This window comes from Peromyscus leucopus, chromosome 12 (genome assembly GCF_004664715.2).
Source record: "Peromyscus leucopus breed LL Stock chromosome 12, UCI_PerLeu_2.1, whole genome shotgun sequence".
Taxonomy (NCBI): Eukaryota; Metazoa; Chordata; class Mammalia; order Rodentia; family Cricetidae; genus Peromyscus; species Peromyscus leucopus.
In genome coordinates, this window is record NC_051073.1 from 32,417,120 (window position 1) to 32,434,599 (window position 17,480).

At 38.5% G+C, this 17,480-nt stretch overlaps 1 protein-coding gene across 1 annotated transcript; it reads right to left on the reverse strand.

Moving 5' to 3' along the window:
• Positions 1-3,461: 3,461 nt before the first annotated feature.
• On the reverse strand, positions 3,462-13,686 carry LOC114709043 (60S ribosomal protein L18-like). The gene is made up of 2 exons (XM_028892668.2): positions 13,633-13,686; positions 3,462-3,881 (listed from the first exon to the last, which is right to left on the reverse strand). Exons 1-2 carry the CDS (start codon positions 13,684-13,686, stop codon positions 3,510-3,512), a joined length of 426 nt encoding a protein of 141 aa, XP_028748501.1. The 3' UTR covers positions 3,462-3,509.
• Positions 13,687-17,480: the final 3,794 nt, after the last annotated feature.

Consider the following 17,480-nt stretch of genomic DNA (forward strand, 5'->3'; position numbering starts at 1 on the left):
TACTGATAAACTATTACAATCCAGGAAGTATCTAGGCATTTGAAATATACTCATAAACTAGATAGATAAGGTCCACTCTAAATACCTTGTATGCTAATAATTAAATAGGAGTCTGTGGTAGCTTGAATGAGAACGACTCCCCCATAGACTGATTTATTTGAATGCCTGGTCCCCTGTTGGTGGAACTGCCTTGGGAAGGATTAGGAAACTGGCCGTGTTGGAGTGGGAGTGTCCTTTTAGGTGGATGGTGACAATTGTGGCTTTGAGGTTTCAAAAGCCCACACAAGACCCAGCCTTGCTCTCCATCTGCCTTCCACTTGGGGGGTCAGGATTTAAGCTCTCAGCTACTAATCAAGCACCATACCTGCCTGCCTAATGCCATGCTCCCTGCCATAATGGTCATGGACTCACCTTCTGAACTGTAAGCAAGCAAGCCCCCAAATCAAATCTTCTCTTCTGCAAGTCACCTTGGTCATGGTTTAGGTTGGCCCTTAAGCATGGTGTTTTCATGACAAGTGAACCCATGCTCAAGGGCCAACCTAAACTATGAGCCATGAGAATTTGGCTAAGAATATTAGAGAAAGTTCTTTTTCAAAGGGTTAAAACCATTCTCTCTGCTATGTGAACACAAAAGAAATTTATCTCTGTGTGATATGGACACTGGGGATGACAAAATGAAAGACTTGATGGTGAGGCTGAGCATCTGATACTGCTGTGTTAATGCCCCACCACACACACACACACACACACACACACACACACACACACACACACACACACACATATATGTATGAACTTGGAGCATATGAAATAATTGTGTGTTTCAAGCCGGGCGGTGGTGGCGCACGCCTTTAATCCCAGCACTTGGGAGGCAGAGGCAGGCGGATCTCTGTGAGTTCGAGGCCAGCCTGGTCTCCAAAGTGAGTTCCAGGAAAGGCGCAAAGCTACACAGAGAAACCCTGTCTCGAAAAACCAAAAAAAAAAAAAAAAGTATGTACCAATGCACAATGGAATACTACTCAGCAGAGAAAAACAATGACATCATACGGTTTGCAGACAAATGGATGGATCTAGAAAAAATCATCCTGAGTGAGGTGACCCAGACTCAGAAAGACAAATATGGTATGTACCCACTCATAGGAAGATACTAGATGTGGAACAAGGATGACTGAACTGCTACCCACATCACCAGTGAGGCTACCTGGAAAACGGGACCCCAAAAAAAGACATGGAGAAATGGATGAGATCTACATGAACAGCCTGGTCATGAGTGGGAACAATGAAGAGCGACGGTCGAGGGAAAGAGAGTGGGAGATCCTAGCTGGATCAAGAAAAGAGAGGGAGAACAACGAATAGGAGACCATGGTAAAGGAAGTCCACATGAGAAGGGGAGGAAGCAGAGAGCTAGGGAGGCCCACGGAGATCCACAAAGATACCGCCAGAAAAGACTGCTGGCAATGGACGAGAGACGGCAGGAACTGACCTACTCCGGTGATGGGATGGCCAGACACCCTGTTAGTTGTGCCATAAACCCCATCCAAGGAAAGTCTGAGGAATCTGGATGCAGACATCCACGGCTGGGCCCCTGGTGGAGCACTGGGAGTCTAATTAGTGAGAAAGAAGAGGGTTTATATGAGCGAGAATTGTTGAAGCCAGGGTTGGATAAAGCACAGGGACAAATAGCCAAACGAATGGAAGCACAGGATCTATGAACCAAAGGCTGAGGGGCCCCAACTGCATCAGGCCCCTGAACGGGTGAGACAGTCATTTGGCTTGATCTGTTTGGGAGGCAGCCGTGTGTTGGTGCCGGGTCCTGGGCTTGTTGCATGAGTTGGCTGTTTGAATCCTGGGACATATGCAGGGACACTTGGCTCGGTCCGGGAGGGGGGGACTGGTCCTGGCTGGACTGAGTCTACCAGGTCTATCCCGGTCCTCGGGGGAGACCTTGATCTGGAGGAGGTGGGAATGGGGGTGGGATGGGGGAGGGGGAGGGGGCGAGAGTGGGAGAACAGGGGAATCTGTGGCTATTATGTTGAACTAAATGATGTTGTAAAATAAATTTACTTAATAAAAAAAAAAAAGGAAAAAAAAAAAAATAAAAAAATAATTGTGTGTTTCTTTCAAGTATAAAATGGCGTAAGTTGGTGTTTTCTGCAAATTATGATTCAAGGTTGCCAAACTGAAATGTGGTCCAAGAACTGAACTAAAACATTTATCTATAGGCAAACTTTGGGAAATAAGATTGATCTTTGGGCTGGGCAGTGGTGGCACATGCCTTTAATCCCAGCACTTGGGAGGCAGAGCCAGGCAGATCTCCATGAGTTTGAGGCCAGCCTGGTCTACAGAGTAAGATCCAGGATAGGCACCAAAGCTACACAGAGAAACTCTGCTTGGAAAAAAAAAAAAACGAAAAAAAAAAAAAAAAATTATCTTTGGGGAGACAGTGGCAAAAGCCAATGTATGGGTAGGCACAGGCAAGGAAAACTGGAGAATGAGTCTATTTTGTAACAGGTAAAGATGAGAAGATAGAAGAATAAGGATCAATGACAAAACCTAACAGGGACATGGAGACTGTCTACTCAAAGCCAAACAAAGCCATGATGTTGATAAACACCTGCAGTCCCTATACTAGGGATGTGGAGCAGGAAGATCACTAGTAGGGGGCCAGCCTGAACTACAAAACAAGTGTTGTTACAAGATAAAGAAAGGAAGGAAGGGAGGAAGGGAGGGAGGGAGGGAGGAGGAGGAAGGAAGGAAGGAGGAAGGAAGGAAGGAAGGAAGGAAGGGAGAGACAGAGAGAGAAAGAAAAAAAGAAAGACAGAAAGAGAGAGAAAGAAAGAAAGAAAGAAAGAAAGAAAGAAAGAAAGAAAGGAAGGAAGGAAGGAAGGAAGGAAGGAAGGAAGGAAGGAAGGAAGAAAGAAAGGAAAGAAAGAAGGAAGAAAGAAGGAAGAAAGAAGGAAGGAAGAAGAAGAAAGAAAGAAAGGAAGAAAGAAAGAAAATGGAAAGGAAGAAAATTTGTGAAAGGGAGACAATTCTGGAAGCAGATATAGTACTCAATATTGAATGTGTCACTGTTAGTGTTAAAGATCAGGCTATGGAGCATCCTGCCACAGTTAAGTTACTGGCTTCCATGATTATATTACAATGGGTTCACCTTTCAGTTATTATGGTATTTATATCCTTTGGTCCAGTTTTGGACTCCAGAGAAGTAAACACTAAGTAGCAGCGAATGATGGGATAAAACTGATCTATTGTGGGATATTGAACAGTTTAAAGCCCAGTTACAAAAGAGAACATTTTAGGACCACTCTCTATCATTGTTAACTATTAATCAAAATAGTACTATTTTTTTCTTCTCACTGTTAATTTTTAAAAATATTAAGTTTTAAAAATATAGGAGAGCAAATTCTTTCTTTAAATAATTTTTTTAAAAAAATCAGGCAATGGTGATGCACCATTTTTTTTTTTTAACATTCAAAACTTTTTTTTAATAACAGTAAGATCCAAGGTTAGTTTCTGTAGCCACGGCTAGCCCTTCTGCCTCTGGCACGTTCGAACTTCCGGCCCTTGGAGCAGACATAGGGTTTGGTATGGGTGTGTGGGGTTCCTGGGGCCTTGCCAAAATGCCGGTATACCTCTCGGCCCTTCTGAGGACCAGACAGGAGCACAGTGCCACGGCCCTTGGGAGACTCCAGGGCCAGCTGGTCGAAGATGAGGATCTTACCCCCAGCCTTGAGGATGCGACTTCGGGCGTGGCTGCTCACCCGCAGTGCACACACCTTCAGTTTAGGCACTTCGAGAATCCGCACATCATCTGTGACCGTCCCCACAACCATGGCTGTCTTGTTCTCTCGGCCATTGGGAGACAGAAGCAGGTGGATCTCTGTGAGTTCAAGGCCAGCTTAGTCTACATAGCTAATCCCAGGACAAGCCAGGGCTACTCAAATAAACCTTGTCTTGAAAAAAAAAGAAAGATAAAGAAAATAACAATACTGTAATTAGTGTGCACATTTAAAAATTAAAGCATATTTTTAATTGAGAAAGCTTAAAAATGAAGACTGTGAGAATGATGGTTAACATCAACAGTCATCACAATTAAACATATTTTATATTTTTAAAACATTAAATACTTCTATTTAACAAGCATCACAGTTTTATGTAGAAAGAATATAAAATTAAAACGATAGCTCATTGTTAAGTTTCAGTGTAAGGATGCCAGACGTAATTGAATAACATTAACTCACACGAAATAGGACCCAGTGGTGACATCCTGATTACCATTCTCAATTAACACAGCTACGTTTTTTAATGTCTATGTTTAATGTCAAAGCATTACGAGGCTTCCAAGATAAGAAATCTATTAGTGTTTCAAAAAAATATGTCCCAAACCAGAGAGACTAGAAACAGAACGAAACCATATGTCATTTACACTCAGGTGATAATTCCAACAGTATGAATTAATCAGGTTCCTCAAGGGAGGGCTATAATTTTAAAACTAGTGTAGGAACTCGGAACTGAACAGGAGGCTGAATCAGCTTAAGACAAAACAAGAAATCTGAAAGGATTACACACAAGGGGGAGAACATTCCCCTAATCCTCACTGCCAAGTGCTCTATTCAAATTAAAGGCTGACCTATGTGCATTTCTTGCTGAGCACGGGTGACCTTCACAAGGCCTGGAAGAAATATATTCTTAACACACCATTCGTGATGAACAAGCAAGAGTGTTCAGAGTAAAGCAAAACTCAAAATTCAAGCATGACATTGGGAAAAACACTCAAACAACACAGTATGAATCTGGGATCTAGTCCTGCCAATGATGCAAGCCCTTTGTGTGATTATGAGCAAATTATCTGATACTCAATTATTAGTTCTATAACTTCCTATTATTGAATTTACAAACCCGTCCCAACACTTCGTTCTGTCACTAAAACTCAGGCTTAGCTTAAAAATAAAAATGAGTGCATAAAATATCCTACAAGTTAAGACAAAGAAAAAGAAATATGGAAAATGGCCAAAAATTAGTAACGGTAGATGACTTGAAAGATTGTGTTTGTTTTTAAGATTGGAACCATCTGAATAAAATTAGGTGGAAATAATCCCTTAGGGTTTGAATGTATTTAAATAGAAACAACCCATCTAAAATACAAAGAAGACATCTTTGAAGAAAATAAAAGCAAAATGTTCAAATGGAAGAGATTAATATTTAGAAGTAGTTTCTTCGTGCACAAGTCAAGAATCGTGGGCTGCTGCACATTTTCTCCAGGCAGCCACCTGGCTAAGTGGGTTTAATGATAAATAAAGAAACTGTTTCTTGTGACAGGGAAATAGGCTCAGAATTTCGTCTACAAATGTGATTCTGAATATTTAATAAAAGTGCAAAAAAAGATATTCAAGTAATAAGTGAATAATAGGTTGATTTTTTTTCTTGAATTTTAACCCCCATAAAATAAAAATAGTTGTATTTTTGTGCCAGATTTATTTGCAAAATTAGCTAAAGCAGTTGAATATTAATTTGAAATAACAAGAAATTATAGCCATAAAATAAACATAGCAGACTTCCTCACGTCATTTGACAAATCTATAAGTTACACACTGTCTAAAGTAAATATACAAGCACCTTGAGTTCAGATGCTCAATACATCTCTAAAGACTTTTTTTGTTTTGTTCTGATTTTTTTCCTTTTTTTTCTTTTCCAGCAGGGGATTTGTGAAAGCAGAATATTGGGTGAAGAGATCAGGCGTTATTTTTGTACTAATTTTAAGCACAAAATTAAGTTGCTTTTCCAAAGGAATATAAAATTGTAAAAACCTGTTAGTTAAAGTCACTACATCTTATCAGTCATCAGCATATTGATGACTATAGACTCTGTCATCTTAAGAAAAGGTCACCTTAAAATATGTTTTACTTATCATCACCAGCAAGAGTCAAATTATTTCCATATGTTTACTAATTAATTTTCTTTTATGTGAAGCATTTATGATGGCATTTTACCACATCTTAGGTGATTATTGCCTTGTAGTTTTAGAAATATTACCCTATTTAAAATTGTGTAGACTTGCCTCTGAGTTGACATTATAGTTAAATTTTAATATATAAGCAATAGTTAATAAATAGTGTATTTTTTTACTTCAGATCAGTTTATAAGATACAATATTTAATTATAAAGCATGTTTTGCTATTAATTTTACCTATACTAGTTTAAGAAGTATAGTATGATATGCCAGTATACGTTAACATTGGTCCATGATCAAGTTGGGGTACTTAGCATATTTATCACCAACATTTTATAATGTTTATAATGTCTATAATGTCATTACCATGTAATAATTTACATATTTATGAAGTAGAGTATAATATTTCAATTCACGTATGCCTTACATACTGATGAAATCAACACAATTAGCAATTCAGCCTTCTTATCTTTTTATTTTTTGGAGCTTTTGAGTTCTATTTTTCTATTCATGAATTTATAATTGAACATTGTAAACTATGGAATATTAGCTCTGTGCTGTATTATTCCAGGCTTCTCTAAACGATCCCCATCATGCACTCTAACTCACATTTTAATATATTTGCATATGGGAACTAATGTAATATTTTTCTTTCTATGTCCCACTTACTTCACATTCAATAATGTTCTCCAATTTCATTCATTTTGTTGCAAGTGACAGGATATCATTCTTTTATGACTGAATAATGTGACTGAATTTTGGTTGTTCATTCTTTGAGGGACATCTATTCTGATTTTGTATCTTTTTTTTTTTTTTTTTTTTTTTTTTTTTTTTCGAAATTTCTTGTGTAGCTTTGGTTTCTGGAGCTCATTGTAGCCAGGCTGCTCGAACTCACAGAGATCGCCTCTGCTATCTGATTAAACGTGATTTTGTATCTTAAGTGATCTGAATGGTACTACAATGAATGCAGATATTCCTTCAATAGGCTTTTATCGTATAATATGCTTTGGATATAGACCCAGAAAAATGATAACTGAATGACATAGCATAGCTTTGAGGAGACCTTATACAGTTCTCCATATTTTCTGCACTAATTTACATTCCGACCTATGGTGTATAATAGTTCCCTTTTCTCTTAAAAGGGTATAATAATAGTGGAATAAGATACAGTGATAAAGTGGGAAATAGTGAAGTAATGAAATGCAAGAAATTTTTTAAAAGTCAGAGGGGACCACCTGCAGGAAGACTGGGGTTGAGGGCAAGAGGCATGGAAGAAGATAGTGTGTTTGGGGAACTTTAACATGTACATGAAAATGCGATCATGAAACTCACTACTTCGTTTGCTAATCCAAAATTTTAATAAAAATGAAAAAAAAGTTTCTTTTTCTGAATATACATTAACAGTGTCTGCTGTCTTTCTGTTCTTTTGATATTAGCCATTCTACCAAACAGGATGGTAATTTCTAATGATTTTAACTAGCATTTCTAAGAGCCTGTTAACTTGAACATTTCTTCATAAATGACTTACTTGGTCATCTGAATTTCTTCTTTGGAGAAGTCTATCTGTATCCTTTGCTTATGTTTACATGGTGGATATAAGTCCTTTTGAAGACGTGCGTTTATACTTGTTCTGTCTTTGGTTGTTATTGGTGGTTGGCCTCTCTGGATAGAAGCTTCTCTGTTTGATGAACTCACATTTGGTTTCTATGCTTAGGGGGATCTGTGGCCTCCACCAATGCTTTGAAGTGTTTCTTCTAGTAGTTACACAGTCCCAAGTTGTAAGTTTAAGTCTACAACCCACTTGAGATTATTTTTATAGCTAAAAGGAAAAAAAAAAGTCAACTTTCCACCTTCTATACATGAATATCCAATTTTCCGGAACCATTTATTTGAAGAGCCTACCTTTTCTCCGGTGTATGTGTCGGGTGCCTTTCCAAGGAGTCGTTTGACTTACAGAGACGTAAGGCAGCACGTCTCTTCTGTTTCCTTGGTCTCTGTGTTGTTCATGTGTGTCCCATGACATTTAGATTATTATAGCTTTGTGGTATGTTTTGCATCGCCTCCCACCTTCTTTTTTTACTTAAGATTAAGGTATCATTTTGCTTCCGTGTGAACACTCAGGCTTTTTCCTAGTTCTCTGAGGAATACCACTGGTAGTTTGATGAGATTTAACTGAATCTGTAAATCACTTGGGTCATGTAGTCATTTTAAGAATATTAGCTATTCCAATCCATGACTATGACAGATATTTTCATTTTTGTCTATTTTAAGTTCTTTTTTTCACAAGTTTATAATTTTTATTAAGGAATTTGTTTATTAATTTTACATACCAATCACAGATTCCCCTTCTCCTACCTCCTCCTGACCCTCCTGCCTCCCTGCCCCCAGCCCCCTCCCCAACCTACCCTCCATTCCCTCCAACACAGGCAAGGAGTCCACAGAGCCTGGTACATTCAGTAGAGGCAGTTCCAATCCCCTGCCGCTGCATTAAGGCTGTGCAAGGTAGTAGGCTCCAAAAAGCCAGTTCATGCATCACAGATAAATCCTGATCCTACTGCCGGAGGGGGCTTAAGCAGATCAAGTTTCACAACTGTCTCACTTATGCAGAGGGCCTAGTCCAGTCGCATGGAAGCTCCACAGCTGTTGGTCATAATTTTTATCATAGAGATCTTTCATATGTGTGTGTGTGTGTGTGTGTGTGTGTGTGTGTGTGTGTGTGTTTACCTTTTCAAATAAGGTATGGAATGAGATTAATTTCATAATTTCTTTTCAGTAATCTCTTATTGATATAAAAATATCACTGTTTTTTTAGTTTATTTTCTACAATAAATTTATCATTTTCAATCTAGGTTACAACCACCCTTTAGTAGGCTGTCTAAATTCTCCCATAGTGATTATTTTACTTCCTCCCTTGCTGTTTGTGCATTTTTTCATTTCGTTTTTAGCCTAATTTCTCTTGCTAATAAATTCAGTACTGCTCTAAGAGGAATGAGTGGACATCCTTCTCTGGTTTCAGATCCTTCAATAAAAAGTTCCAAAAGCTCACTGTGTAATAGATAAATGTAATTCAATAGTCAATTTAGTCATGTTCTGGTACTGCAAGATAAACACTATGAATTTATAACAGGTAGAATGTGTTATCTAAATATTATGGTCAAAAATGTCTTGATGATAGTTAAATCAGTATCAAAAACAAAATGGCACTGGTGGAACTATCTAGAGTATTCACATTAAGATGTAGTGGTAATTCTCACAACAATAATAGATAAGGTCTCCAAGTACTTCCTTATGGTACTAAGTAATTTTATAACAAAAAAACCCAAGTCCTCACTCTCAAGAATCATTTGGTAATGAGTTTCCCCATGGGCATCTTGGAAATGTATAAATCATGATGTATGTTTGTGGCATAAGGTAACATCCATTATACCTTAGAATGCTAATTCTTGAAATATTCTTATGTACTACATTTGTATTATTTTGTATTTTTAGAAGGAGAATCCATAAAAAAAAATTTCCTGAGTTAAAACTCTAATTCAGTATTTGTTTCCTAAAGGACTTCTCAACACATTTTACAAACATGTATTGTCGTTCTCCAAGAAGACAATGTTCCATTAGTGTTCCCTGTGCATATTTGTCTGCACATATTTGTTTTCTATGAGACCAAGGATTGGTGGAGTTTACATGAGTGTCCTATATGGAAAGAGCAACGAGGAAATCAGATTCCTAAAGCAAGCTACAAAAACCACACTCTTCTTGGTGCCTTTGGTCCCTCCGCCATGGAGAACCCACTACCTCCCCTCTCCAAAGTCCTATGCATCTTAGTGGAACTTCTTTACATCAGTCATATATGAAAGCCTCTTGGTATATTCTGAGAAAGATATCTTCTGAATCTCAAATGGCTGAGAAACACTTAAGGAAATGTTGAACATCCTTAACCATCAGGGAATTGCAAATCAAAATGACTCTGAGATTCCATCTAACACCCATCAGAATGGCTAAGATCAAAAGCAGTCATGGCAGCTAATGCTGGAGAGGATGTGGAGCAAAGGGAACACTCCTTCACTGCTGGAGGGAGTGCAAACTTGCAGCCACTTGGGAAAGCAAAATGGCAGTTGCTCAGAAAATTGGGAATCAATCTTCCTCAAGAACCAGATGTGGCACTCTTGGGCATATACCCAAAGGATGCTCAATCATACCACAAGGCCACTTGCTCAACTATGTTCATAGCACCTTTATTCATAATAGCCAGAACCTGGAAACAACCTAGATGCCACTCAACTGAGGAAATGGATAAAGAAAATGTGGTACATTTACACAGTGGAGTATTACTTGGCTATTAAAAACAATGACATGATGAAATTCATGGGCAAATAGATGGAACTAGAAAAAATTATTCTGAGTGTGGTGTGATGGTATTGTGTTCCCCGAAATATTGTGCACGCTAATAAACTTATCTGGGGTCACAGAACAGAGCAGCCACAATATTAAACATGGAGAATAGGCAGTGGTAGCACACGCCTTTAATCCTAGCATTCCAGAGGCAGAAATCCTCTGGATCTCTGTGAGTTCAAGGCCACTTTGGAAACTGCCAGGCATGGTGACACATGCCCTTAATCCCAAGAAGTGAGCCTTTAATCCCAGGGAGTGATGGCAGAAAACAGAAAGATACATAAGGCATGAAGACCAGAAACTAGCAGCTTTTGGCTGGTTAAGCATTCAGGCTTTGAGCAGCACAGTTCAGCTGAGATCCATTTTGGATAAGGACTCAGAGGCTTCTAGTCTGAGGAAACAGGATCAGCTGAGGAATTGGAAAGGTAAGGTGGCTGTGGCTTGTTCTGCTTTTCTGATCTTCCAGCATTCACCCCACTACCTGGCTTCAGATTTGTTTTAATTAATAAGACTTTTAAGATTGTGCTACAGTGTGGTAACCCAGACCTGGAAAGACATACACAGTATGTACTCATGTATAAGTGGATATTAGCTGTAAAATAAAGGATAACCATGCTGCATTCCACAGACCCAGACTAGGCTAGGTAACAAGGAAAACTCAAGGAGGACGCTTGGATCTCCCTGGGAAGGGGAAATAGAAGAGATTTTGTTAGTGGACAGGAGGCAGGTGGGGATGTGAGCATGAGGAGTTAAGTGGGCGTGGGTGTAGGGGGAGATTACTGAAAGAAACAACTGTAAAGTGAATGTATTTCAGGGCCAGGTAGAAACCCGGTGCGAGAGAAATTCCCAGGAATCTACAAAGATGATCCCAGTTAAGTCTTCTAGCATTAGGGGATACAGAGTCTGAATTGGCTGTCTCCTACGACCAGGCAAGACTTCCAGTGGAGGGACTGGGACACCAACCCAGCCACATAACCTTCGACCTGCCTGTCTGTCCTGCCAAAGGGAGGTGTTGGGATTGGTGCCTAACTCAATTGTCATCAGAGAGGCTTCATCCAGCAACTGACGGAAACAGATGCAGAGACCCACAGCCAAATATTAGGCCGAGCTCAAGGAATCGTACTGGAGAGAGGGAGGAAGGATTTATAGGAGCCAGAGAAGTCAAGAACATCATAAGATAACCCATGTAATCAACTAACTTGGGCTGATAGGAGCTCACAGCGACTAAACCCGCAGCCAGGGAGCCGGCATGGGACTGACATTAGCCTCTGCATTTTTTGACAGTTGCGTAGCTTGGTCTTCTTGTGGGACTTCCTAACAGTGGGAACAGAGCCTGTCTCTGACTCTGTGACTCCTTTACTGGCTTTTGGGACCCTATTCCTCATTCTGGTTTGCCTTGCCCAACCTTAATACAAGGGAAGGTGCTTAGTCTTATTGCAAGTCAATATGGCATGTTTTGTTGATGTGCATGGGAGGCCTGCCCTTTTCTGAATAGAAACAGAGGAGAAGTGGACTGGGGAGAGGGGGACAGTGGGGAAGTGGGGGAAGAGATTGGGAGGAGAGGAGGGAGGGGAAACTGCTGTTGAGATTTAAAATAAAGAAAGAAATACTAATAATAAAAAGATACCTTCTCCTAGAAGAAAAAAGCCAGAAGTGAAATTGTGTTGAGGAAAGGGAAATAAAGATAATGTTTTGGAAGACAATACCGCCCCCCCCCCTTGTTTTTGTTGGTATGGTTGGTGGTGTTTGTTTGTTTGTTTGTTTGCTTGTTTGTTTTAGCAAGGTCTCACTTTTCAGTGGGTCTGGCCTAACCCTTCCAAAATATCCTAGAGGATCTTCCAATTCATAACAATGTTTCTGCCTCCACCTCCTCATAGCTGAGATCTAAGCATGAGCCTTCAGGCCCAGCTAGGACTATACTTTATTTGTTAATTGAAATAGATTTTTTTTTCACACAATGTATTCTGATTACAGTTTCCCCTCGCCCAACTCCTCCCAGATCCTACCCACCTCCCCTCCTATCAAAAGCCACACACTTGTTTCTATCTTTCACTAGAAAACAAGCATTTAGGAGGAATCTTTTTTTTTTTTTTTTTAAAGGAAAACATCTTCAAAGTACCGGATTTTTCCTGGTTCTATGGATAAAGAGATTAAATGTGCCGTGGAGGAGAATGCTGAGTAAGTCATCATAGCACCACAGGGGGAATTCTAAATTATTATGTGTGTTGCTCCCCGAGCTTCAAGAAAGAGCTCCTAAGAGGTATCAGACGGGTACTAATGGCACAGGGGTTTTTAGCTGAATCTTGAAAATTGAAACGCTATTAATAAAATTCAGTAGGCATTGGCGTACATTCTAAGATGGGTAGAGAACAGGATAAAGTGGAAGAGAAACTGGCATGAAGAATGATCCCAAAGGGGAGTTTTACCTGATTTAAACACATTCAGTGTCAACAAGTATCAAAACAGGAAATTAAAGGGGCTGAGAAAGCATGTGGCCTCTTCAGCAAAGCAAATGACTGAGTAGGTTGGTAGCCAGGTGGGACCTAAAGCAAGGAAGAAAGCAGGTGTCAGCACAAACCACTGCTTACGCCAAGGCCGACACCCAGACACTGGGCCTTCCATAGCTTCACTCCGCATTACTGGGCAGCTAAACCACAAACCATTTTCCTGATGCATAATTATTCTAAGATGGCCTTTATTGTTATAAACCATCCCCGGAATGAATATTGAATTTCCTGTTTTGATACTTGTTGACATTGAATGTGTTTAAATCAGATAAAACTCCCTTTGTGGGATCATTATTCATGACAGTTTCTCTTCCACTTTTCCTCATTTTTTTTTAATTTGAAATCTTTGCGGTTTTCCTTTGAAATGTAAAGGATAATGCGGCTTACTTTTCTATTCAGTATATTGCAGCAAATCTACATCACTTGTGTTTTATTCTTCTAGCAAACCCTAAGCTCATAAGACTTTGGAGACTAAGTCATCCGATTACATACATGTTTGCCACACCTCCTCCATAGGTACCCCAGAGATGTTTCCAGAAAAAGATCATCGTTGCCTGAGACACTGATAATGTTTGGCTTCTAAGCATTTGGGATGTGTTGTGTTGTTAAGGTAGGCAAACTCCTTTCTACTCTTGCACTCTCCATTCCCACACTCCTCATAAGGAGAGACATCGGAGAAAAGGACACAAGGCATGTGAGGTTGTTGAGGTCATCCAGCAGAACAAGTGCGTGTACTCTCTCCCCACTGCCTTTGTGCCACTCAAAGTCACTCTCACAACTTACTTTCCCCAGGTTGAGCTCTTCAGAGATGCATTGCCAATGTGTCTGCTGCTCCATCTCACTACCTTTTTTTTTTTTTTTTTTTTTGCTATTTAATTTAATCCCCTTGGCTTGCAAAATCATCAGCTCTAAATAATTCCTGCATTTACATGTCTAGCCATCATCTGTCTATATTTTCCACCTAAATACACAAAATTCTTAATGGACTACTGCAGGAACCATGTAACAACTGAAATGGCACATTTTTTTGTTTTCAAGATATTAGCCGTATTTACTGCAAACGTGTGTAACTCCCTGTGTTTAAAAGAACCAATTTGATTTTTCCACAATAAAATTGAGTTTAAAAAAATCCCTTGAAGCATTAGGCTTACAGAAATTATGTTCTGTCAAAATATTTTATAATGACAGCATGAAATATTGCCCCGAGGAAAAGTATAGCTAAAAGTTGACTGAGAAATAATAACTTGGTGCAACACCACATTAGAATAATGTTTTATTTCCTGCAGATAATATTTTATGGTGAGACTTTTGAAAGAGAACCCGTATTCTCCCACAAAGTAGAATATTTAAATGAGAAAGTTAAGGATTCATGATGCATTACTAAATTACGAATTTGACTGCCACCTCCATACATTGCTACTCATAAAAGCCCTCTCTCCACTTTGGACTAAATGAAGTGGTTAATAATTTGGGCAAGTTCCTAGCTTCTGAAAATAGCCTGCAGTCAAAGGATGACATTAGTGATAAATATAATCTACAACTGACAATTTACATACAGTGCTGGTGCATACGGGAGCACAGGATAATTAGCAAGCACCCCTGGCGACTCTCTGTGTCCTCCCCTCCATCTGTTGATTCATTTTGGGTTTCAGACAGCTACAAGAGTGTTCTTCTTTTCAGAATGCTTTAAGTACCATGAAATTTAATCTTAAATATGTATATTCATATACATTATACATTATAGGAATCTATAAAACTAATAGCTTATAGCTGAAGAATTCTTCTGCATCTACCATTGGTTAAGCAAAAATATGTAGATATTTGAAGGACATTTCCAGGCTTCATATCTTTCTATCTTTAAATCAGGTACAAACAAACCTGAACTTTGTAAGTGCAATGCCACATAAAAGCTGGCATGGAGTAGATAAAATTTACCCCTTCTAGGGAAAGAAATTCATGGGCTGTCTCTTTCTGGAATATGAAGACAATTATTAATAATATCTGCAGTATTATGATCTTAGAAAGCAGACATGCTTTAGAGATTGGCTGGAAATAGAGTTCTGTTGGTAGAGTACTTGTCTGCCATACACAAAGCAGCATTACATGAACAGACTGTGCTGGAATATGTCTATAATCCCAGTGTTCAGAAGTGAAGATAGAAGGATCAGAAGTCCAAGACGATCCTCAGCTCCATAGAAAATTCAGCTTGGCTAGATACTCCATCTCAAAAAAGCCAATAAGCAAATGAGGAAGAATATATGATCAACACACTTTATAATAGCCATTAAATGTGGACATTATAAATAAGCAATCTAGATTAAAGTCCATGGTCTGGTGTTTATTATCCATATAACATAGGGATGTTTCCTTGCTTCTCTTTGTCTTTTTTCTGTTTATCTCACTTTCTGCATTGGCACATGAGCATCTCTAGGCTTGACATCAGGATTAAATGAACTCATATTCTAAACACGGTCACAGTGTCTATCACAGAGTGAATTGTATTTGTTTGTTAAATAAATAACAGGTAATACATATGCAAGGCTTATCTCATCTTAACTCAGTTCAGACATTATGGTGAAAGATTGCCAAGCTATGTTTGTGCTAATTAATAATAAAATCTTAATTGCTCTCATTTTATTTATTCAAAATAGTCTTATTAAATATTAATATTAGGACATAATTCAATGAGCATCTACCCACAATTTTATTACAAATAAACATTCAGTTTTCATTGAAAAGAAAAATATGCATTTCAACACTGACCACTGGTTTGAGGAGCATTACAAATGAGTCATGGCAATTAATATAATAATGAGCTGTGTTTATTAGTCAATGCACCAGAAATATTTTTGAAAAGCTACAAATGCTATGAAACTATATGTGAATACTTCTAATTGGACAAGAGACCAGGAGTGAAACCCTGGAGATATAGATTAGGTAATTAGTCACAGTGTGCTCTTTGCTAGTCCCAAAAGAAATCAGCTAGATGTAAAGCAACAGTGAGCAGACAGAAGAAAAAACACGAAAGCAAATGGAGAGCTACTTATTTCAACATTTACCATTGCCTTTAAAACATGGTTTCAGTACATATATATTTTATCTATTTCTATGTCTACCTGTCACTAATTTGAGAGGAGAGAGAATGAGAGAGAGACAGACAGACAGACAGACAGAGAAAATGTATCTCCTGCATCTTGATCTGATTTTATTGAATTTTAGGTTGAAATATTTTGTCCCATAGCTATAATTAGTGGCACAATGTAAAGAGATGTGGACAAAATGTTACTTAATTTTCCTCTATTTTAAAAATAAATTTTAAAATTTTCTAAAAATTTACGTAGCTAAAACTTGTTTTCTGTTTTAAAGATATTAATGACACTAATATTTTCTAATATTCCAATCATTTTAATATTCTAAAATTAGAAAATCTAATTAAACTGGTGCTATACAGATATACTTTAAATAAATGTAAATAAAACACAAATGAAAAGTTGTAACCGTGGCTAAGACCTAGATGTTCTGTTTATGTGATACATGTACTTCACAGTAATTCGGATAATTGAGTATTATGATTTGAATGTTCTTCTGCAAAACAATGTGTTGGGAATTTAATCATCAAGGTAATAGCTTGAGGAGGTGAGATAGCACAAGACACTTGAGGCTATGGGAACAGAGGGACCAGACTAATGCTACTAAGAGTGGGTTTGTTACTAAAGGAGCATCTATCCCTTTCTTTTCTTTCTGCGTGTGTGTCTCTATCTCTTTCTCTCTTGTTGTCTCTCTGTCACTCTGTCTCTTTTTCTCTCTTTGTTTCTGTCCCTGTCTCTCTCTTTCTCACTGTCTCTCTGTACACACACACATACACACACACACACACACACACACACACACACACACACACAACTTTCGTATACTTTCCACCATATGATGCAGCAATCAGACTACTGCCAGATGTTCCTTGATCTTGAAATCCTTAACCTCCATAGCCATGAAAATTAAATTTCCACTGTATATAATTGAACATCTATAGCATTCTGTACTACCAGAAAAAAAGAAACCTCAACTAAAATACTGACTTATATAAGTATTATTTAAATATCTACTGTCAGACCTAAGTAAGTGCCACCAGAAGTAGATTTGAGCAAACACACTTGGCAACTGTTCTTTGAAGGTACTTCTTGTGCCACTTACTTTTGCCAGATTACAAACAAATCTAAAATGTAGTGGATTTAAATAACATAACAGCTTTCTGTTATATGAATAACTCCTCATGGACCTATAGCTTAGCCAAAGGATCACATGACTTTACTCTAGTCTTTGTGGATTATAGCTGCCTTCGCACACGCATCTCCATTTGGCTGGTGAGTTGTCCTGGTCCTCTTGGATACTCTAGCACACATCTAGTTATTATATCCAGCTGACATCTGAGGGAAGGAAGTGCAAGTGGGCCATTCTGTCATAATGAAGCAGATTTACTTAAACTTATTCACATGGCAGTCAAGTGTTGGAAAGGGGAAAGCACACAAGACTGCTTTGTGCGTAAGCTATGAAACTACAACATTTTTGCAAAATTCTACTGGCTAATGTATATTTCAAAGCCAGCTCTGATTCTTTTTATGTTGCTTCATTAG